This window comes from Dama dama, chromosome 11, assembly GCF_033118175.1.
Source record: "Dama dama isolate Ldn47 chromosome 11, ASM3311817v1, whole genome shotgun sequence".
NCBI lineage: Eukaryota > Metazoa > Chordata > Mammalia > Artiodactyla > Cervidae > Dama > Dama dama.
This window is the reverse complement of record NC_083691.1, coordinates 37,001,840-37,026,524: the sequence shown is the minus strand read 5'-3', so window position 1 is coordinate 37,026,524 and position 24,685 is coordinate 37,001,840. Positions and strand designations below refer to the sequence as shown.

The window sequence follows — 24,685 nt, the reverse complement described above, 5'->3', positions numbered from 1 at the left end:
GGTAGAGGGAAAACCACTGCAAAGTGTGTTAAGGCAGGCAAGAGTTTGGTACACATCTAGAAGAAGCATGTGAAACACAACTAGTTTCATTGGAATCTAGTGTGCCAAAAGGAAAAGTATGAGAAGAAAAAACTGATTATTTTAAGTAAGAGATTATCATGATCCAATTTATGTCTTAAGAAGGCCATCCTTATGTTTTAAGGAGAACAGTTTGGGGAGATAAGACAGTAAAAAGACACTTTCTAAGACTAATGTAATATTCAGATTAAAAAAGAATGTTGGTGACCAGGACTAATATAGTAGCAGTGATGTAATCTAAAGGAAGAGTCAACAGATGGGGGTGGTGGGGGGGCAGTGTGCACAGTAACTAAAAGGGCAGGAATCAAAGCCAACTCCTAGGTTCCTGCTTGGGCAGTAGGGAGGACAGTGCTTGTATTTACGGAAATGAGAAGCCTGGAGGAAGAAGTTTGAGGAAGAAACAATTATTTAAGACACATTAAGTTTCAGATATGTGTAAGACATCTAAATGAAGACAGTTTGTTGGTTAAGTGTGAAGTAAGTGGAGCTGCAGATATAAGATTCAGAGCCACGAAGAAAGACTGGAGAGAAAAGAGTGTCCTGGGATAGAGCCCTGAAAAACAGCAAAATGTGAAAACTGGATAACGGAGAAATTGCGAGCTAAGGTGACTAAGAAGGAATAGCTACTGATGAAGGAAGAAACCCACAACAATGTACTGTCAGAGAGCCAAGCAAGCAGAAATCAATAAGTGAACTTGAAAAGAGTAGCCTTGGTATAGAGTAAGAATAAAGCCAACTTAAGAATAAACTGAAAAGGACGTGGGGTTCAGCTTAGGTTAGCCTGTGTAAACCATAGCTTTGTGGCTTTTTGTGGTTTTTTTAAGCTTATGTGGGCTTAACCTAGCACAAAAGAACAGGTAAATTTAAGGCTAAAAGCTGTTCTTGAGACACATAAAAAGGAAATGATTCTTAAAAAAGAAACAAATATTGCTTTCCACACTAACCAGTCTGAACTCCTAAGATGTTTAATAACTCTCTGTTGTTGGTTGAACTGTGTCACTTAAATTTATATGAAGTCCTATCTATCCAGTCTCATAATTGTGAAAGTGACCTCATTTGCATTTGAAATAGGGTCTTTGCAGGTATATTAGTTAAGATTTGGTCATACAAGTTAGGGTGGGCCCTTTTAAAGAAGGGTTGTTATAAGAAGATAAGAAGTTAACAAGGACACACATAGAGGAAAGAGGGTCATGTGAAGACAAAGGTAGAGACTGGAGTGATGCAGCTACAAGTCAAGGATCCAAGGATTGCCAGTTACCACCAGAAACTAAAGAGAGAAGGAAGGATACTTCCAGCATCTTCAGATGGAGCATGGCCATGACAACAACCTGATTCTGGACTTCTATCCTCTAGAAGAATCTTTTTATTGTTCTAAGTCATTCAGCTACTTTGATACAGCAGCCCTAGAAAACAAATATAATTATATGCTCATATACAACGACAGGAAAGACTTCCTCCACTGTAACAGGAGGAAGAGGGAGAAGGTGAGAGCATTTAATGTAGGTTTGGTGGTAGAAAGCTGAGGGAATTTCTGTATGATAGCTTTTACTTTCTCATTTGAAGCTCAGGGTGATGATGAAAAAGAATGAGGAATATTTGAGGAGAAATGAGGGAGCATGAAATAGTTTTTCAAAGAACAGGGAATCAGTTTTACTAGAGAAACACAGGTTTACAAAGACAGTACCATGTATTTATCTATGTGTAACCACTAAATTAGAAGGAAACCAGCTGACTCAATTTCTCTCTAGCAACACTCAGTTACTTCAGAGTAAGCAGGGAGGTATGCTCAACCAGCCCTGGAGTTTGCCTAGGACACACAACACAGGAGAGGCAAGGGAGCCAGGTGCAATTGCAGTCAGTTCTGTGGCACTTCACAACACCAGAGAGTGCCTGCCAGTCACATAGCACAAAGTTACAGAAACTAAAATATAAATGTGGGAAGATCAAATTGTATCACTTATTCAAAGTTATATTGTGTGATGACTGTCAGGATTATAATCCATGTCTGGTAACTACAGAGGTCACACACAGACATCCTCTGCTATATCTGACTTTTATACTAACTATACATTAAATAGTGACATATAGCAGCAGAATACATTCCATAATTCCATAATAATTCCATATTCCATAATAATTCCATATTCCATAATAATTCCATATTCCATAATGCAAAAAAGTGAGTTTTTACTCCACCCAAAGCTCTCAACCTGTATCACCAGGTATCACAAAACATTGACAACCTGTTTATCAGTCCTTTAAGGTAAATGTGGCTATCAGTTCATTGCATGAGGTATTCTTCTATCTTCCCTAAATATTATGCTGTGATTAACAGTAAAGCTTTAAGAACTAGTTACAGTCTCATAGTTTTTATTTTTTCATCTCCTTTTACACCTAGTAGATGGGATCATACATGACAGAGCTTTTACATCTTCACCTCTCAATATGCTTTACCATTTGCAATTTTTCTAATATACGGATTTTTCCTGACCTCTTAGATTAATACCTGCTTCTTAGAAGACACTTTCACTTCATGAGAGGAAGATGATAGTTATAAAAGAATCTGATCAAAAGATACGATGCCACTGTGTGAACTGCTGACACACAATTACAGTGTATTCTGCCTTCTTTTGCCTTAACTTAAAAGCCATGTTAAGGACTTCCCAGGTGGCGCAGTGGGTAAGAATCCGCCTGCCAATGTAGAGGACATGGGTTCGATCCCTGGTCCAGGAAGATCTCATATGTTGAGGAGCAACTAAGCCCATGTGCCACAACTACTGAAATCTGCATGCTCGAGGGCCCACAACAAGGAGTTGTGCCCCCCACTGTCCACAACTAGAGAAAGCCCTCTTGTACCAATAAAGACCTGGCACAGACATTAATTAAAAAAAAAAAAAAAAAAAAGCCATGTTAACATTTTTAGGACTGATTTTTTATTTGAAAAGTAAATTTTGGAAAAGTAAAATGGCTGCAAGCTGGCTGTTACAGCGAATATCTGGATAGGGAGGAATAACCAGACATTAGTTTCAATATAAGCAGACACAGGAACTAGAAAATATAAGACAATCTGACACTAGTTGGCATAACTGCAAACAGACGTTTTTAAAAACTTGGAAGGAACTGGTACAATAAATGATGCTTATAAATTTCACCCGATGTGGAGAAAAGGGAACCCTCTTACACTGTTGGTGGGAATGCAAACTAGTACAGCCACTATGGAGAACAGTGTGGAGATTCCTTAAAAAACTGGAAATAGAACTGCCATATGACCCAGCAATCCCACTCCTGGGCATACACACTGAGGAAACCAGAACTGAAAGAGACATGTGTACCCCAATGTTCATCGCAGCACTGTTTATAATAGCCAGGACATGGAAGCAACCTAGGTGCCCATCAGCAGACAAATGGATAAGAAAGCTGTGGTACATATACACAATGGAATATTACTCAGCCATTAAAAAGAATACATTTGAATCAGTTCTAATGAGATGGATAAAACTGGAGCCCATTATACAGAGTGAAGTAAGCCAGAAAGATAAAGACCAATACAGTATACTAACGCATATATATGGAATTTAGAAAGATGGTAACAATAACCCTATATGCAAGACAGAAAAAGAGACACAGATGTATAGAACAGACTTTTGGACTCTATGGGAGAAGGTGAGGGTGGAATGATCTGAAATATACATCGAAACATGTATATTATCAAGTGTGAAACAGATCGCCAGTCCAGGTTGGATGCATGAGACAAGTGCTTGGGGCTGGTGCACTGGGATGACCCAGAGGGATGGGATGGGGAGGGAGGTGGGAGGGTGGTTCAGGATGGGGAACACATGTAAATCCATGGCTGATTCATGTCAGTGTATGGCAAAAACCACTACAATACTGTAAAGTAATTAGCCTCCAACTAATAAAAATAAATAAATTTCACCCGAAGTTATCAATGATAACTTCAAATGATACCTATTTCAAATACTCCCTTTACCAAAGAAAATCCTTTCTAAAATACATTTCATAGTATCAAAAATTTTAATGGCTCATTCTAAGGCACTCTTGCACAAAAAATACCATATTTTTGCACTTATCACTGGCAAACAATTGTAACATAGAGGCAATACAATAAAATTAAAGGTTAATGAAACCTGAGTGTATAATCCAGTATTAATGCATATAAAGTCTCCTACCATCCACCTCTGTATTTTTAGAAGTGTGATATCTCTGCATTTAATTGTTTGGAACCTTGAGTTATCACACTAAAAAAACTATTTACTTGAATTAGTAACATATTTACAAGGTTCAAACTTCACATAGTAATAGCTAGAAGTTTCTTGCCCTCCTGCCCATGTGCCTCTCATTACCTAGCCCACAAACAGGAAACCTTACAAGTGTCTTGCTAATCTCTGCAGGGGGAATGCAGGGGGAAAAGAAATCACCCCCACCCTGCCCCCTGCCACACACACATACATATAATATGCTCTCTTCTTTTTTGCACAAAAAACTTTTTTCACCTGACAATATCCCATGGAAATGTTTCCATAACCAGTACTTACACAGTTCCTTATTAGTTTTCCTTTTGTAAACAGCACAGTATTACATTGTATGGAGAACATACCAAAGATTTTATCCAGCTGTCATAAATATAAGCCTTTCCTTCTCTATAACCTCCTTTCACCTCTCATTTGACAAACTATGCAATCCTTCCTTTTCTCTGAAAAACTCAGAAACTTCAAGCCTATGCAAATTCATGTTCAATAGTGTTTACTGAATGAAGAAAATGATGAGACATTTTCAAATACATTAATATACTATTTTTAGAAAAATTTCCACCCACTGGAACATTCTATTAGTTACTTTTAAATTAACATGGGAATATAAAACAGGGAGAAAACAAATCAAATATATAAATGAGATACTCAATATCGGTCCTATCTTTTGGATGATGATTTAAACACCTCTACTGTTTTTTTTTTTTAAAGAACTATTTCTGTATTTATTTATTTGGCTATGCTGGGTCTTAGTTGTGGCATGCAGAATCTTTAGTTGTGGCACGTGAACTCTTTGGTTGTGGCATGTGGAATCTAGTTCCCTGACCAGGGCTTGAACCCCGAGACCCCTGCATTGGGAGCACAGAGTCTTAGCCACTGGACCACCAGGGAAGTCCAACACCTCTACTTTTTATATTCTGAAAACATTTTGTCAGTACTTTGCATGCATCAGGTGCTAAATACATGTGCTTAGTTGCTCAGTTGTGTCCAACTCTTTATGAGCCCATGGACTGTGGCCTGCCAGACCCCTTTGTTCATGGGATTCTCCAGCCAAGAATACTTGAGTGAGTGGCCATTCCCTTCTCCAGGGAATCTTCCTGACCCAAGGATCGAACCCCAGTCTCCTGCACTGCAGGGGGATTCTTTACCATCTGAACCACCAGGTAAGCCCAAGGTGCTAAATAAATGTTGACTAAATAACCAAACAGGAGAAAGAAGGTATCCTCCAGTAAGAGTACTAATTATCAGTGATATGAACAAATGGTAGATGACAGAAATGACTAAAAATTGAAATGAAATGAACGTTTTTGTTCTTTCTTCTTATACTGCACATGCACTTTTTATTAAGCTCACCCATTTGTTGAAAAAGGAGACAAAGCCATATCCCTTAGACTTTCCTGTCGCCATGTCTTTTACCACTCGGGCATCTCTGAAATCAGAAACAATCAGAAGTTTAGGTTTGCAAACTCTCCTCTGGATATCAAGTGAGAATTTCATACACAACTCATTTTCATGTTTCATCTTCATTAACATGAACCTTTAATACAAATTTACCTTTTATTCTACAAAACTTATCATGTATTAGCAAATGAGGCTTAATTTTATAAACATGCAAATCAAAAACTTTTAAAATATATATGTATACATTTTACAGAAACTGCCTCCCACTTCAAAAAGTTTTTACATTTTTAAATATTAAGCATGGTAAAAGCAGCTATTCACATGAATTACTTAACTTATAGGGTTCACTGGCACACTAAATGAATGGCTTTCTTTAACCATGCAATTTATAATTTGCTATTTTACACTATATACTACCTAATCATTAAAAAATTAAAATAGAAAACTGGAAACTAAAAGAATGAAAAAGTTGTATATTCCCTAAATCAATTAATTTTTTTCATTTTCTCAGATCAGTTCACACCCCCCTTCTGAACTATGGGTAAATTTTGAAACTTGACATTTTCAGAAATGTTAAACTATTGAAGAAAAATACTAGACACACACTTTAGTCTTATTCTATATAAGAAAAGATTTTATACTAAATTCTAAAATAGCAATCATATAAGATTGATTGGAAACTACAAGATATAAAAGCAAAATTTTAAAAAGTCAGAAAGTAAAAAAGCACGCCAACATTTATCCACTGTGAACCGTAGCTTGTAGTTAGCCAGGGCAATTCTGTCCATTCTTCAGAGATACTCTGCAAAATAACCAGAGCCCTATTATTTGAGATTGAGTGAAAAACCCAGCCATGATAGCTAAAACTCCATACCTCAAAAAATTGGACTCAAATTGTGCTTCGCAGGCAATCTGCTTTTAAGTTAGCCAGGTATGTCACAATGCTTGTTCTCTCAGGACACATGAACAAAACAGGCACTTTCACAACAAAAACCCAAGTCAGAAAGCCATGCAATATAATTTTATATTAAAGTATACATAAGCATATTTTGATAAATTTAGGAGTGATTTATTAAGTGCTTAGGGTCAAAATGACAAGAGGTGATGGTGAAAGAGGAAAACTAATGCAAGTCACTTCTCAATATGTAAAAATATTTATGGTACACATGCATTTAATTTGTAGCTGAATTCTTCTACAGCAAAATCTGTTAGACTACCCTAAACTCAAGGAACAGGAAAAATTTAAGCTGTATAAATTAGGGAAAGAAAGGGCTGTAATTTTTATACCAAATATTTTAATAGGCCAACATTTACTACACAACTTTTATAAATCAAGCACTGTTGTAGAATCTACAGACAATACCTGACTATCATGAGAATCTCTCAATATATGTATTTATCAACGTATCTCCTTTAATTAAAAAAAAAAATCAAGAAGTGATGCTACCAACTGAAAATGGTTCCTTCAAATTTAGAAACACTAACTCTTAGGACAACCTAAAGCTTAGACATTATCTCAACCGAAAATTATAAAACTTAAAGGTCTTATCAAGAAAAAAATCATATATACATCAATAATCATATTAGACTCTAAGAAAATCTACAGACTGCAATTATGATACCAACATATTTAACAAAAAGAAATTATTGATTCTTGATTAAAAAGTAATGGAATTACTAAAATTTGGATGTCATTTAACTTACACTCACCAATTGTTAAACAATCTTTATCTTAACCCCAAACTAAATATCCACGCTTTCAGAAAAGCTACTTCAATCAAAATCTAAACATTTAATAATATAGCATTTAATATGTTAAAATGTTAGAAAAGCCTTTTCATCTTAAAGTTAAGTTTCAGGAAATGTTAGCCTTGATTCATATATTATCTGAAAGAATTCTCTAAGGAAGAAGTAGCAAAGATACAGATCAGAGTTCTTTAATCCTTTACAGTCCTGTGACTACGCTGAAAGTGGATAAAATTTACAAAGATACTACACACCAAAATGAAAACAAGCACAAAATTTTGCATACAGAAATTTATAGAGTCTTTAAGAGGTCAAAGGTTAAGACTGTCCAATCTAGACATTTGAAAGCCAGCTAACCATCATCAAAACCCTAAAACAGACTAAAAAGATCAAGAAATTAGAACTTTATTTTCCTAAAGTCAGTTCTAAGAGATCAAGAAAAATGTCACCTAAAAGAAGAGCCCACCTATAAACTCTAATCTTGTGACTGCCTTTAAAGTTGGCCCCTTACTTATGATCATTCTTTGGTCTCTATCCATTTTCATCCTCCTACCAGCGAACCAAAACTCTTCAAATGAAAATTCCCAAATTCAACATCAATGCCACCAGCATTTACTTTCCAGTCTCCTTCTCATCTCTGCTGTTGGTCTGTTTATCAAACCAAATCAAAGCTAGCATTTTCTTTTTTCTACTCTTCTAGCTGGGACACCAATAATAAAGCAACTAGAAACTCTAAAAACTTTGTTTTCTAGATTCAACAATTACTTCTAAGAAAGTGCAATAATCAACTTATTCTTACTCTACTACAGGCATGCTTTTCACAATATTAAAGTTCTTTTATGATGAATACTTGAGTGAGCTATTTATAACAGGCCTAAACTGTACAATTAATAACAATGCAAGCAATACAGTGCTTCAAAAAATAGTAAGAGGCATTATTATTGTTGTTAATAGCAACAATAATAACAACAAAAGGACAGATATCCTGGAATTAATATTTAATAACTGCTTTTTAAACTATTAAGGTTTCTTTTTGTTAAAATATATTAACAGAAAATGCATGGTATCATAGAAGTGCCAAAGGGTCTAAACTCCTTAGTCACAGCACAAATTCACTAAAGATTATGACCAGGCTAGCAAGACATTCATACAAGAAACAGGATGCAGGACAGCACATTCGTCTCTTAAAAGCTAATGCTAATTGAAAAAAAATTTTAAGATAATTGAAGACCAAAGATTTATCAATGGGAAAATAATCTTTGGCTGTTAACTGCTTGAATAGGCTCTAAACAATACATTTATTCAAGTGAATATTAATACATTACATTCAGGTGTTAAAATTAATGTCCAAAAAAATTCACAACAGATTTTCAAATTACTTCTATAAAAGATTGTTTCTAATTAAAAGCATTTTTAAATTTAATCTTCTGTTACTTACGATATTCTTCCAAATGGTGCAAAAGCAGCTTTTATATCTTCAGTTGTAATTTCTGGACTGAGATCACCAACAAAGACATGGAAATGATCTTATGGGGGAAGGAAGGGGAAGTGAAAAGAAAAATACAATTTTAGAATTTAAAAAAATGCTAAGATCTATTCAATAAAGTATTCTTAAAGTAATTTATGTATTACAATAAAGTATAAGTAAAACTATCCTATATCTAGACAAATTCTATCAGTTTTAAACATAATGAATAATGAATCAAGGTGACAATACAGGAAAGATTCTCCTATGATATATCTAATGGGAGACTGATAGTTACATTTCTACTTATAACCAATTATTATACTGGCCAAAATAAACTAGTAATATATAACAAGTTTTGCAAAAAAATATATATATATATAAATAAATGACTTAATTACCATTCTAATAGTAATTATTCACATTTATTCAGTTTACCACTACATTAAGTCTTTACAAATTAAAATAGTGGTATTATGAGTTATTAGGCTAGATTTGCCTCAGTTAAGACAGTTTACTGAAGCTAGCTATGCGATATACTTGGTTTAACCATATTTTGTGAAGAACAATCAAAGAAATACCTTGCATTGCAACAGTTTGATGTTAAAGTATTTGAGTTTTCTCAAAAGCCAACAGTTTTGGTTGCCCAGACATTACACCATTCAGTTTATGTGAATCCATGTGCAAGTGAACTAAGACTGAAGGCAACAGAATGAAAACAGTAATCCCTTCACTTTATATCAGAGTCATTAAAAAAGCACTGGAGAGAAATAATGATCCCATATATGAAGTTTTCTTAAAAAGACAATGTTCAAAAAAAAAAAAAAAAAAGAACACTTTAAATATACAAAATAGTTGGATCAACACTTTAAATGGACATACATATCAATTCTGACAAAGTATATCTGGAAAGAAAAGTTACCCCTACTTGGCAGGCCTTAAGCAACATATTAGGTTGCCATTTGGGAGACATAGTTTCAAGTGCAACTCAAGCAATAAGATCTCCGTATGAAGCACAGAACTTGACCTCAAGGAAACAGGGTATCTTGCCCTTCAGTGGTGAAGTATTTCTAAGGCATCAGCTGCTACCAAGGGGGGAATCAGAGAACTTGAAATAGCACCCAAGTAGTGGACAAGCCACACTTGGTCAACACTGGGAAAAAGGGGGAAAAATATTGCCAGAGAGACAAATAGAAATACTATCCCTCCCTCCCCGCTCCCCCCAACATCAAACAAAAAAACTTCAGGTGGTTAGTGAATACCCTTTCAAGAGATTTCATTTTATGTTTAAGAAGATACAATTACCTTGTGAACGCTGTGTGCTGACAACGGTACTACCTGATGACAAAGATTAGATTTGTTCTTAAATTTATTAACACAAACACAGTCAATCATATCTTAGGATAACGATCAAAACATTACTGCAAATGTATGATGTTTATATGCTTTACAAGAAAACTACTATGTACAATAAACACAAAAGGTCAAAGAGTATAAAATATACTTACTGCTTGTGTCTTTCTTTTGACTGCTGGGAGTTGTTGCCCAATTCACTTTGACTTCCTAAAAAAATTTTTTCTACATTTATATTTCATAAAAATAAAGGTCATAATCAGGTATTACAAGATTTGCATCTATGACTACAAAGGTATACGTTTGACAAGAAGCATTCAAAATTTTCTGGTCAAAATTTCAATACTTAAAAAAAAAGAATTAACAACTTTGTTTCATTAAGTAAGGACATTAAAAAAATCATTACCATCCGTTATCATTGCCAATTTTTTTTTTTTAGAAAAGGCATCTTAACATTAGGAAAAATGCAGAAAGGACATAATCTCAGAATTAATTCATTTTTCCCTTCAATACTTATTTTTTAATGTACACTTCTGCAAATAATATTAACAAATCCTAACTATACATAACTTCTCTATTAACATTCAACTAAGCTGCCTAAAAAACCAAAGAATTTTTTCTCTTTTATTCTTCCCCATTAGTAGTCAGCATTCCTATATGTTTCAATAAAGCCTGGTAATTCAACAGTTACCTCAGTATTTACCATGTGCAAGGCACCATGAAGAATACTAACAAACACATGCTCTAAAAGCTTTACCCCATCTTTTTAATATTAATTATGATCGTTTTCTTTGTTTTTTTTTTTTTTTTTTGTGATCATTTTCTGTAAAACAAATACAATGCTTCTAAAATGAAAACAAAACCTTTTACAACTCAGAATTTTCCAGTGTATGTCACCTTCTTTAATTACGATAGCTTACCTTACCCATTATCTTCCGCCCATTCATAGCAGCTAGTGCTGCAGCTGCATGACGATGCTCATAAAACTCCACAAAACAATACGGATCATTTCCAGCTGTCTGTTGAAGAAGAGACACAAAAGTCAGTTTTAAGCTTTATATACTGTCCTTACTTTAAAACTATACAAAGTTTTATACAGCTCAGTACCAGACCATGAAGAATGAGGGGCTGTTCTGCAAGTAAATGTTTAGGATAAGGCACTAAACAACAACAAAAAATTATCTTTATAGAAAGCTATCTTCTTCAACAGCTTATATTATTCTACTATATGTAATTTAGTGTTTTATTAATGACTAAACGTTCTAATTAACCTTCTTAAACCTATTACTAAAATAGAAGTAAATACACTCTAAAAACTGAAGACATTCTCAGATAAGTAAAGTTTTAGAATAGGTTTTAGAACATGGACTTTCTGACATCAAAATTTTTGCCGGCTTAGAAGGTCTTTAAAAATAAAAATTCTTGGGAATTCCCTGGTGGTTTGGTGGTTAGGACTCTGTGAGTCCACTACTGGGGGCACAGGTTCAATCCCTGATTGGCGAACTAAGATCTCGCAAGCCACTGTGCAGTGCAACCAGAAATTTTCTCTTCTCTTCTGTTGGTGTTTGAAGTAGTTGAAGCCTGATGACAGACAAAGCCTGGATGTTTTCTTATAAAGAAGTAGAAAAAACACCCAATATTTTCACACCTCTTGGTGTAAAACACCAAATGGCTTCATAGTCTATTTTAAAATTCTTTCCATAATCGCCCAAGCAGAATTGTTAAAATAAGAAACTAATTCAAAAGACTAGAATGATAATAAAATAAAGATATATGCCATTTTATTTCATGCACAATTTAACAGTTAAAAAAATGTCCCTGGCAATGATTTCAAAGAATTTTAGAGTAAAGAGGCAACCACCAAATTGATGACACTGAAACTATCCATTATTTTATTTTAAAAGCATTAGAGAAAAATGTAAGTGTTTTTAAAATTGTATAATTCAAACTAATGCTATTCTTAATGGGAGTTCTACTACCAAGATCCATGTTGACAGCATCAGAATCAGAAGAGTGGTTAAAAAAGTGGCTTACACCTAAGAGTATGGCAGTCAAACAAACAAGAATGTTCATTTTACTTGTGTCCAGAAAAACTACACTTTTTAGATTAAAAAAAAATTCTAAGCATATGCATTATCAGCCTTTGTACTCTGAAGTCTGAGTCACTCAGTCATGTCGGGTTCTTTGTGACCCTATGGACTGTAGCCTGCCAGACTCCTCTGTCCATGGGATTTCCCAGGCAAGGACACTGGAGTATTCCTTCTCCAATTCATACTCTAGGGAGTATAAAATTAATAAATATGAACACTAGTCCAACAGTGTGAACAGACTGGAATTTAGACTTTAATAATAATAAAATAATGATAAGAAGCAGGAGAAAGAGTAGTCAATCTAAGTCTTTGAGTGACCAAAGTCCAATTTATACAAAGTGGCAGAGGCTCCCCTAGCTAGTCTTTTCTGTAGGTGCAGCAGTCACTAACACTTTGCCTAGCGATCTTTACCAGCAAATCGAGAAAGACCTAGATGGAGAGAGAATAGCAGCCTATAGACCTATGGAGAGAATAGATCAATCTGGGTTTACATCCTTGCTTTGCCTCATTTCTGTATATATTAAACAGGAATAACATCTACTTTGTAATATTTCTATTGAGTATTTTTGATGAGGCATCAGTATGAAAATGATAGGCTGTAAGGATTTCGTAAATGCTATTACTAAGATAAGGAAGGAGACCTAGATAAAGGAAAGACTGGTTTTAAATTCTCCATCATTTCCCTATATCTCTCCCTCTTCTTTCTCTATGGGTATGGGAATCTTTGATTCATTATCCAAAGGCATACAGATATTAAATATGACTAACAGAACACTTCAGAAGAGTTATGTAAAGGATAAAAACATCTGTTGAATCCATCTGTATTATGTGTAGGTGACTCTGCCACATTAGGAGAAAAGTTTTGACATTTTAAAATACAAGACAACAAACCAAAGCCAACTGGCTAAATAATTACTTTTAAAAATACCAAGTTAAAAAAAGTTAAACTGGAATATAATAGAAGAGAAAGTAGTAGATACCAATACATACATGACTTTCTTTCCCAGAGAAACAAAAACTAAAAGTTTAAATGCAGGAAAGACCATGGGATAAAAGGATTTCTCTTTAGTACTGTTTTTCTCATCAAGAGAATTTGAAGCTGCCTTTTTACACATATTATGACTCAGGATTAATTACCGATTACGTGAGTGAATTGATGTTTTTTCTATACATTAAGGTCTGATGAACGGGCACTGCCACAATTCAAGAAAGACTTGAACTGTGACCTTTAAAAATAAAGTTTAAAACATCTTCACAGTATCAAAGTCTACTATTTCTTTTGCCTAATTTCCCATTTTAATAAATAATTGAATTTATAGATTTGCTAATCAACTGACACCACATACAAAACAAACAGTTCTGATGCCTCAGTACATTTTAAAACAAGAGCCCCACATACAGTTCTCATCTGTTTTGGAAATGATTAGATCTAGTCTCTCTTTACTGAGTAAAACAAACTTGGTGGCCAAAATGGACTTATTACAAATTTACTAAAACCTTTATGAATTTAGACTGTATAAACCAATTTAAGAGATCCTAGAAGTAATGGATTTAAAGAATGTATTTAAAAAAAAAAAGGAAGAAGAAAGTTAACTAAGTAAAATACCCTTACATCCATAATCATTTTGCAGTTTTTACAAGGTCCAATCTGGCTAAAGAGCTGGAGAATTAGAGCTTCTGTGACATCTCTGGAAAGGTTACCAACATATCTGAAACACAAAGGAAAACAATTCACCACTTAAAATTTGCTTCTTTTAAATCAGTTCCTAAAGTTGAGTACTGAACAGTGAATTGGGGGAATAGGCAGATCTTTGCTGTGTACCACACTATTTAGGAACTTATAAAAGTTTGAAAACTTCAAAATCTCTTACAAAACAGATGTAAGACATGTTACTTACAAATATACTAGACAGTTAGTAGAGGTAAATTACTAAGTATCTGTTTTTAGTGAAGAATGCACAAATTAAACCTGTTACTTTAAGTTTCTAGGCTTATCTTAGGAAGATATACCTAAAATTTCTCAAATGAATCATTTGACATGTAGAACAATTCATACAATCAATCCTAGAAAACTCTGCAATTATTCTTCTACAGCATTACTGAGAACATTAGATAAAATTTCAACGTTTAATTCACGATTGTCCTAAAAGTGTCCAACTGAGGTATACTTTGGTTTAGACAGTAAACATATTTTTGAAAGATCATGAATCAATCACTATCAGCTGTTATACATGCTCACAAAAGAAAGGGAAGCCTTTTAATGAATATCACTGATCAGTGGAAGCAGAAAGGAAGTAGAAAGATTTTAGGAGAGACTTTTAACAGATAATGTAAGTTGGTGACTAACTAAACTACTGTAAATAATGTATTACAAGACAACATGACTGGGACGATCCTTACTTTTTTAGGGGGGAGGAGGATAATCCTTTTTTTTTTTTATAATCCTTATTTAAAGGGTTTATAAATATTAAAAATGGGGTTTTGAAATGCAATTACCTCCAGGTATATTAGTTTTATTACTTCTGAAATCAGAAAACGTAGTCTCCCAATAACTGTAGATGTTTTAATTCTTCTGCCAAGAATCCTTCAGGGAATGTGATGAAAGGTACGGACACTCTCTCCAGAAAAATAAAACACCTATATGTGCCAGAAAGTGTGGATTCAATTTCTTCCTTCCACTTACCCATTCAACAGACTACTGAATGCTTACTATGAAGGCACAGGAATAGGCTAAAATGGCGAAGAGAGAAGTGCCGAGTCTTAAGAACAATGAACAATTCGTTTACAGAAAAATGCTAGACAATAATTGTAGACAGACAGCATTAAATTAATGATGTGTAAGCCCTACTGAAATCACTGATTCAGGCATGAAATAGATGTAAAACTTAGGTGAAAGGCTGGTAAGAAAATGGATATGTGCAGGGTGCCTAATGTGTCACATAGATTACTTAACAATTGCAAAGGGAAAATTCACCTTAAAAGTGAGAACTCTACACTGGTCAGAATGGCCATCATCAAAAAGTCTACAAACGATAAATGCTGGAGAGGGTGTGGAGAAAAGGGAACACTCTTGCACTGTTGGTGGGAATATAAATTGATATAGCCATTATGGAAGATGGTATGGAGATTCCTTAAAAAAATAGGAATAAAACCACCATATGACCCAGCAATCCCACTCCTAGGGATATACCCTGAGGAACCCAGGGTTGAAAAAGACACATGTATCCCACTGTTCATTGTAGCACTAGTTACAATAGCTAGAACACGGAAACAACCTAGATGTCCATTGGCAGATGAATGGATAAACAAGTTGTGGTACATATACACAATGGAATATTACTCAGCCATAAAAAGGAACTCATTTGAGTCAGTTCTGATGAGGTGGATGAACCTAGAACCTATTATACAAAGTGACGTGAGTCAGAAAGATAAATATTGTATTCTAACGCACATATTTAGAATATAGAAAAATTTATTATTTTATTTATCTACAGGGCAGCAATAGAGACATAGAGAATAGACTTATGGACATGGGGAGAGGGGAGGAGAGTGTAAGATGTATGGAGAGAGTAACACGGAAACTCACATTACCATGTGTAAAATAGAGAGCCAAGGGGAATGTGCTGTGTGGCTCAGGGAACTCAGACAGGGGCTCTGCGTCCACCTAGAGGGTGGGGTGGGAGGGGGATGGGGGGAGGTTCAGAAGGGAGGGGATGTATGTGTACCTGTGGCTGAGTCATGTCGAGGTTTGACAGAAAACAACAAAATTCTGTAAAGCAATTATCCTTCAATAAAAAAATAAAGGAAAAAAGTGAGATCTTTATGCCACTTTGACCCTGTGATCAAACTTTAAGTCATGTTATGAATGAACAATTAGACACTGTGTATACAATATGAATTATACAATATCATATATGAAATATTCAAGTCAGAACGATCTAACTTGAGTTTAGCTAAGCTTAAATTCAGATCTAAGCTTATAGGATATTGGGCATATAAAACAATTACACAAATTCAAATCTGGGATATTATATAAGGTGACTTATTTGCTATCTTAAAGGTTACCGTCCTTAAAAAAAAAAGTAAAAAGAAAGGAAGACTACTTTTGATTAAGAGGGACTTAAAAGACACTGACAACTTAATATTTACAATGAATAATCCTTGACTGAATCCTGGATTAGGGAGGGGATGAGAAATAGCTTTTTCTTACAGAATTCTAATTAATAAATGCATAAGAAATGAGGGAAATCATCATTAAAACACCTTAGTAATAATGTTACGAATAAGAATTCTTTGATACACCTCCCTCTATGAAGTGAAGCTTCATTTCCCTCTCCTTGAGTGTGGGCAACACTTAGTGACTCAATTCTGACAGGGTATGTCGAGAAAAAAGGCAGTCACTATATAGTGGAGATAAGATCTCAGCATCCGGTCCAATCACTTCAAGGCAAATAGATAGGGAAACAATGGAAACAGTGACAGACTACTATTTTGGGCTCCAAAATCACTGCAGATGGTGACTGCAGCCATGAAATTAAAAGACACTTGCTCCTTGGAAGGAAAGCCATGATCAACCTGGACAGCATAATAAAAAGCAGACATTACATAAGACATTACTTTGCCAACAAAGGTCCGTTTAGTCAAAGCTATGGTTTTCCCAGTAGTCATGTATAGATGTGAAGAGGTGGACCATAAAGAAAGCTGAGCACCGAAGAATTGATGCTTTTGAACTGTGGTGTTGAAGAAGATTCGAGAGTCCCTTGGACTGCAAGGAGATCCAACCAGTCCATCCTAAAAGAAATCAAACCTGAATATTCATTGGAAGGACTGATGCTGAATCTGAAACTCCGATACTTTGGCCACCTGATGTGAAGAACTGACTCACTAGAAAAGACCCTGATGCTGGGAAAGATTGAAGGCAGGAGGAAAAGGGGATGACAGAGGATGAGATGGTTGGATGGCATCACTGACTCAATGGACATGAGTTTGAGTAAGCTCCAGGAGGTGGTGATGGACAGGGAAGCGTGGCGTGCTGCATGCAGTCCATGGGGTCACAAAGAGTTCGACACGACTGAGTGACTGAACTAAAATGATACAGAGGAGAAACAGTACCCTTCATAAGTGCCACAATGAAAGATATCTCCTCACATGTTATAGGGAAGTAAAGAGACATGACAACTAAACACAATGTATTTTGGATTAGATGTTGGAATAGAAAAAGGACATTTAAAAAAAAAAAAAGAAAAAGGACATTAGTGGAAAAACTGGGGAAAACAGTAATAAAACTTGCAGTTAATAGTATTGTACCAATCTATTAACTTCTTAGTTTTGATAATCATACTATGGTTACTTAAGATATTAACATTAAGGGAAGGGTGATGGTCAAGTGAAAACTCTGAACCATCTCTAACTCTTCAGTGTCTATTTTTACCCAACTCATGTGCCTATAAGAAACCCTAAGGATTGCATATGTTTAAGGGAAAAAATGGCTCTTCTGAAAATTTAATTCTAACATCTACTTTGCTAAAGCTAGGTAATCCAGTGATAAACTGACAGTATGTAGGGAACCTGGAGGCTGTCATTTACTCTGCAAAACTTCAAGATTTTTCTCAGAAAAAAATTTTCTCAAATTTTTTCTCAGAAACTCAAAATTTCTAAGTGATTTTCCCAGTTTGAAGATGGCTAATAAAAGCTACTCTAAAAGGCATTAAGGTCTGTACTGCCTTTGTGTTTAATGTGGCCTGCTATATAATGTAAATTCCTGGAGCCTTTATCAATTAACTACACACAGCTGTTTACACAAACAACTTGCTCTCAACCTTTGACACCATTACAATAAACCTTAAGTTAACATATGTAACAGTCTCAGTTTTATAAAACAAGTTTCTTTAGTTGTCCCATACTTTGTCACATATTATTCTGTTTCTGAAGCAAAGGATTTCCTATCAACAGTATAGATTTAAGTTACATATGTAAGTTTCTTTTTTTTTTCCTTTCAGGCTGCCAAACATCTTCCTACATTTAGAGAAATCTTCACCCTATGGCAAAGCCTGACTCCTCTTCAAAAGATGAAAGGCTTTAATACGGTTATATAGTTTACTAGGTATATGATCTGGGCTAGGTCATATTAGAGATACCTGCCCTGAACACAGAAGTCAAAGACAGGGGTTAGAGAAGCAGAAACTGAAGAGAATCCACTTTGGTGGCAAACAGCAGCAGAGTCCCAGGTCCAGTGAAGTTGAAGTTGTAATATTAGGCCCTCACTGTATGTGGTTGGAGTATCCTTTTTGGGATGCTCTGTAGTTTGATTAGGACTGTGGGCCTGACAGTTGTCCCTCTTTCCTGAACATTTTCTAAACCAGGTTCCATAAACTTCCTCCAAATTCTGAAAGTGTCCTCTCTCTCTATATATACATATATATATATATTTTTTTTTTTTTTTAAAGAAGCATGATTGAACAATTCTGAAGCTACTTTTTGAAATTCTAAGACTGAGCAAACAAGTAAATATACTGGGAATATATACACTGGCAATAGAAACCAAATTCTTCACAGTTGGGAGAATGGAGTTACAAATACAGAGAGGGGAAAGAACAGAATGAACTCTGTAGCATCAGACTAGAATTGGAACTATCAGTGCAAACTCTTGGGCATGTGTATCTCATTCATTTCCCAGCTCTAACCTCCTAGTAGGCCTGGTTCAAAGACCTAATGAAGCTCAGGTTCTTGATGTCTCACTGCAGAAAGAACTCAGTGAGACAAAGTGATAGGTAACAAGTGGATTTATTCACAGAGAAACACTTCAAAGACAAGAGTATGGCCCCAGGATCTTTTAAAAAAAACAAAAACAAATTACTTTCATGCTTAAATTTTTTTGCAGCAATGCATTTTAAGAAATTCTGATGGATACCAAAATTGACTCTGGAGCAGTTGAAAGCCAAGATTCCCTGTCACAGTGTTGACTAGACTACTAAACCAAAATGTAAATTTCTTACATTTATGTAGTTAATAGTTTTCAAGATGCTTTTTATTCAAGAACATTATTAAAAAATCCTTTTTTAGGTGTTCCATGAACTTCTTGTTAACAGCCTAGATTGAAGAATTTCATGTTGATATTTATAACATCACCTCTGAGATCATGCACCAATCTCACACAGAACTGGAGAGTAAATGTCCTCCTTGGGCAACTGGATAAAATATGAACTATGCATTGGTTAAAAACACTCTATCAATGTAGTTTCCTTAGTATGAAAATTATACTGTGGTTGTACAAGAGAATGCCCCAATTTTTAGATTTATTTAAGCCCTAAATGTATTGATGTTTTCTCAAAAGGTTCAGCAAATGTGGCTATTAGCAACTGGTAATTCCACATGAAAGGTATCTATCTAAGTCTTAAATGCACTATTTTTGCTAATTTCCATAGGTTTTAAATTTTTCAAAATAAAAAGTTACCTGAGAAGTTTCAATGGAAAAAGTCATCAATGCCAGTGAAAAGTTGACAGTTCTGGGATAGGATTTCATGTCAATTTAACATATACCTTATTTTTAGGTGATAATAAGTTCAGATAGTTGTAACACTGGAATCTAAAACATTTTAAGTATTCATTAGTACAAGCTCTGGAAAATTTAACTTACAAAGAAAAATCTGCAAGGCAGAATGCTGTATTGCGTTTGTTTTGAGCCACAATCATTGTATGAAAATGTAGAATTTGATATGAGGCCTCTGAAAATTTGAGTGAAAAACATGAAGAAATAGGTTTTAATCTAACGATAAATTTCATAAGAGTAGAGACATATTTTCATTCATATCTACTACCTGAACTCTGCCTGGAATATTCTAAGTGCTCTATAAACATTTGTTAAAGAGATAACTGTAGCTGATTCACTCGGCTGTACAGCAGAAACTGACACAACAGTGTAAAGCAATTATACTCCAATAAAAAAATGAAAGTTTAAAAGAGGGAACTGTATTCTCTCAGAAATATTTTTGAACATTTGCAATGTCATAGAAAATTAATCCATTTTGCCAGAGTTGTTATAGTTCAGGGATAAAAGGTGTATGTCTCTTACTAATTATGAAATTATGACAAGGATATATTATACACCACAGGGAATATAGTCCATATTTTATATTAAAAGAGCAATATATTTTATAACTATAAATGGGCTATAACCTTTAAAACAGTACACTTGTAACTTACATAATATGGTATATCAATTATATTTCAATTTAAGAAGAAATTATGTACAACAGTAAATACTCGTTGTACATAGTACATATGTATGTATTAGCCACTCAGTCGTGTCTGACTCTTTTCGACTCCATGGACTGTACCCTGCCAGGCTTCTCTGTCCATGGGATTCTCCAGGTAAGAATACTGGAGTGGGTTGCCATCTTTCTTTCCAGGGGATCTTCCTGACCCAGGGACCAAACCGAGGTCTCCTACATTGCAGGCAGATTCTTTACCATCTGAGCTGCCTGCGAAGCCCCAAAGTGTCTGCAGCTCAAGACAATATTCTGGTTTCCTTAACATCTAAGTCCTTTACCTGGCGTTTGCTTCTGATGGGAGGAGGGACACCTTTTGCTGCCATGATGGGCTGGACAGGCAGAAGAGAATAAAATGGGTGCAGGCCAGTGTCTGTTCTTTTCTCATGTGTTGGGGAGATGATTCTACTCTTGCCGGATAGTATGTAATCTCTCCATGAACAATCTGGCAAGCTCCACTGAAGTTGAGGGTGGAACTTGGTAAGAGCCATGTAGTACATAATATAAATGTTATATGCCAGCATCATAACCTTACTATTATTTAACAACTGTCTCTTCTTTACAAAAGACAGTCTGCTGCATAATAGCAGAAACCCTCTAATTTTATTAGTTGGCATCTCCTTCACTTGGGTATTAGACCATATGCAGTCATCCATCCCTTGTTACTCTGAAGGGATTGGTTCTTGGACCTGCCTCTTCCCTGGATACCAAAACCGATGGATGCTCAAGTTTCTTAAATTTGGCTTATTATATTGAGGGTTCCACATCAGTGGATACAAAGTGCCAATTGTAAACAAATCAGTCTGAAGAAAAGATTTCCCAGGTGGCACAGAGGTAAAGAATCAGCATGCAACACAAAAGATAAGGGAGATGGGAAACAAATTCACTCCAGTATGCTTGCCTGGACAATCCCACGGACAGAGGAGCCTGGCGAGCTACAATCCATGGGGGTCACAGGGTCAGACACAACCGAGCACACACACACATGCCCAGAAGACTTACTAAGACATCCAGGCTCTCAAGACAGTTCTCATTTTTATTTTGCAACAAACTAACATTCTAGATGACTGATAATTACGCATTTGCAAATTAAAGTTATTGTCAACTTCACTCTCACAGTCAACATCAAACAACTGGCAACTCCAGTAGCTTTATTTTCAAAACGTATCCAGAATCAAATCACTTCTCACAATATGGTTGACCCTTGAACAACATGGGTTTGAACTGCGTGGATCCATTCATACATGTACATGGATTTTTTTCATTAAATATGTACTACACAATCCACAATTGGTTGAATCCACAGATGCAGAGGCCTGACTGTAAAAGTTATGCATGGATTTTTGATCGCTCAAGGGCTACAGCTCCTAACCCTTGCATTGTTCAAGGGTAAACTGTACCATTTCCAGAGTACTGCTGACAAGAAACTGAATACTGGCAGTCTCTCTAAAGAAGCAGTACTGAACACTCATTTGGGGCAAAGGAAGATATTTCCTGAGCCATTTAGGTACACAGGCAATACTGAAATTCAGACTATATCTTACCCTAAAGAATGAGTAAAATCTTGATTCACTGCTTGAAACTGTACCCGTTTTTAAAACAATTTTATTGATCACTTACCATGGATCAGACATTGCTAAGAACATATTAAGAGTCTCTGACTCCCAAATTATTCACACAAACATTTTATATTAAAAGTAAAAACACTGCTGGCAAAACTTAGGGATGAGCACCTACTCATATTTAATCAGGATTGGTTTGACTGGAAGGGAGGAGATATTAGGAAACGCTAGAGTATGGACAACTTGGGGAAAAGATTCTTGGATGGGGTGTTCTGGTAGTAGAAAAGGCAAAATCAGTCATAAATGTTGAGTCAAAGTTGAGGACAGCAAAATGGCAGGCTGATGAACAAAAAGGTATATGACTTGGGATGACTTACTTAAATTCTAATCTTAGCTTTTCCTCAAATGCAAAATGGACACATTTACTGCAGAATTCTGATGAGGATTAAACAAGCACATGAAGGACTTAACAGTGAACACAAGTATTTGTTGAATAAAACTTCCTTCATTAATTCTCCCACAATGGCTGGTCCTCTGTCCCCAGACTAGTACTACATGTTTTTGTAGACTGGCCTAGGAAAGCTGAAGTTGTCTTCATTATTTGATATTCCCAAATCAACATACTAAAAAGGTTAAGTTCTCAGATTATTTTTGGCAGTTTCTGAAATTAAAAAATTTGAAATAAGAACCTTGAAGACATTATAATATAAAAACACAGGCAGTTTCTTAATCTAGTATGCTGCTGGACATCATACTTGTAGTGAAGAGGCAAAAGGGAAAAAAAGAGTTCCATAAACTCTATGGGGTTAATGATTTTTTTTTTTTTTTTAGGGAGTACTCATCTACAGATACAATATTACAAAAAGCAAAAGTCACGTGCTGATTGCTGCATCCTAGTAAAAAGACACTAAAGGTCACTAACATGAGATAAACTTATTTATTAAGAAAAGAGTGACTATATTTCTCATAGATTAAAAAACGAAACTTTTTTGGCGCTGAAAAAAATAATTGACTACATTGTATTTCTTAACAACTATAATAACCAGAGTTGCAAAAAGAAACCTAAGAGTGTATTTTTTTTAAATCAGAGGGTTCTCAAATTGCCAATATTCTAAGAATAAAAATAAGAAAGCTACGTCAAAATTTGGGCCTTTTCTTCTTTTCGAGGAAAGCAACAAAGGCAGGATCACCTCATCGGATAGTACTTCGAAAAACAAAGGAGAATGCCTGGGGCGGGAGGGAAAGCTACGCTACAAAAAAATGATCCCAAACTAAGACCACTTAACACTACAAAAATTCACAGAGGTGACTAAATATTTCACTTAAGGTACTTATCAATTGTTGCTTCATTAAAAACTCCCCGCTCTTTCAACGACATGTCAATCACAAAAGTAGCAAGCGAAGATAAAAAAGCATTAAATACACTTCCCCTCAGTTGATATATACCTCCGGGCGAGAGTTCCATTTTTAAAGAGCAGTTTCAAAATCCTTAGCGGGTCCGATTTGGGGCTTTCAGATCGGGGATGGGGGGTTGCCACAGAAAAGGAGCCAAAGAGAAGTTTAAGAAAAAACAACTGGCTTTTTCCCAGTTGGCAAGTGCGAGAATAAAGTTTACACCCCTGAAAATGAGTACACAGATTTTCAAGACAAAAATTCTTATCAATGAAAAGAAAATGAAAAGAGTATCTGGAGAAAATCAAAGTAAAATGAAAGCGAGACGGCTGTAAAAATCAGAAGAGGTTAATCGAGAAGCGGGGGAGGGGATGCGGGAGAGAAAGAAAGCATGGGACAAAAAGGCTCGCCGACTTCTAAAAAGAGGTTTGAATGAAAGTCTTTTCTCCAGGCCGAAGGCCGCCGAGGGCCTGGGACGAGGCCAAAGGCCACGCTGTAGGGGCAGTTACGGTGTACGGACTAATTTAGAGGCTGAGCCCCCTCTCCTTCCATTTCGTCCTCACTGCCTGGGTCTCGGTCCCTAGACATCCAGGTGAGCGCCAGAGAGGGTAACCTTGCTAACGCGGAGTCCACGGGGAACAATAGGCTGGGGAGCGGCGCAGAACCAAAGGCTCGCTCCGGGACGATCACCATCCCGCCCCCCTCATCGCTGCCCCAGACTCACAGAGTCTTAGGCATTTCGTCCTCCATGGCTGCTGCTGTCGCGGCGGCGCCTCCAGGTCCAGCTCCCTACCCTTTACTACCTCACAAATCTTTTGAGCGGCTATGGCTGCGGGATAGCCGGGTTTCTCGGCTGACCGGAGGTTACCCCGCCTCCTTCTTCGGCGGCAATTACACTAAACTGCCGGGCCCAGCGCGAACAATGAAGCCCCAATACAAGATGGCGGCGAGCCGGCAGCCTTGGAACATCCAGGGAAGTGACCCGGGCCGCGCAGGCGCAGAAAAATTTTGCACTTTCAACCTCCCCGCCGCCAGGCTACACCTCAGTCCATATATTCACTTG

General features: G+C 35.9%; 1 protein-coding gene across 8 annotated transcripts in view; it reads right to left on the bottom strand.

Moving 5' to 3' along the window:
• The window catches only part of TIA1 (TIA1 cytotoxic granule associated RNA binding protein), a 31,043-nt gene extending 6,475 nt beyond the window's left edge, over window positions 1-24,568 (bottom strand). The window contains exons 1-7 of one of the 8 annotated variants that reach the window (XR_009694676.1): window positions 24,347-24,568; window positions 14,014-14,110; window positions 11,232-11,330; window positions 10,467-10,521; window positions 10,264-10,296; window positions 8,932-9,019; window positions 5,700-5,775 (exon numbers count right to left, since the gene is read on the bottom strand). Coding sequence is in view for 7 of the 8 variants with exons in the window: in XM_061155117.1 (XP_061011100.1) it covers window positions 5,700-5,775; window positions 8,932-9,019; window positions 10,264-10,296; window positions 10,467-10,521; window positions 11,232-11,330; window positions 14,014-14,110; window positions 24,347-24,372 (474 nt within the window). In the remaining variant the exon portion in view is untranslated. Of the gene's footprint in view, window positions 1-5,699; window positions 5,776-6,483; window positions 6,550-6,621; window positions 6,726-8,931; window positions 9,020-9,539; window positions 9,657-10,263; window positions 10,297-10,466; window positions 10,522-11,231; window positions 11,331-14,013; window positions 14,111-24,346 lie in introns of those variants that run through there. The other 7 variants (XM_061155117.1, XM_061155116.1, XM_061155119.1 and 4 more) reach the window with 7 other exon arrangements.
• Window positions 24,569-24,685: the final 117 nt, after the last annotated feature.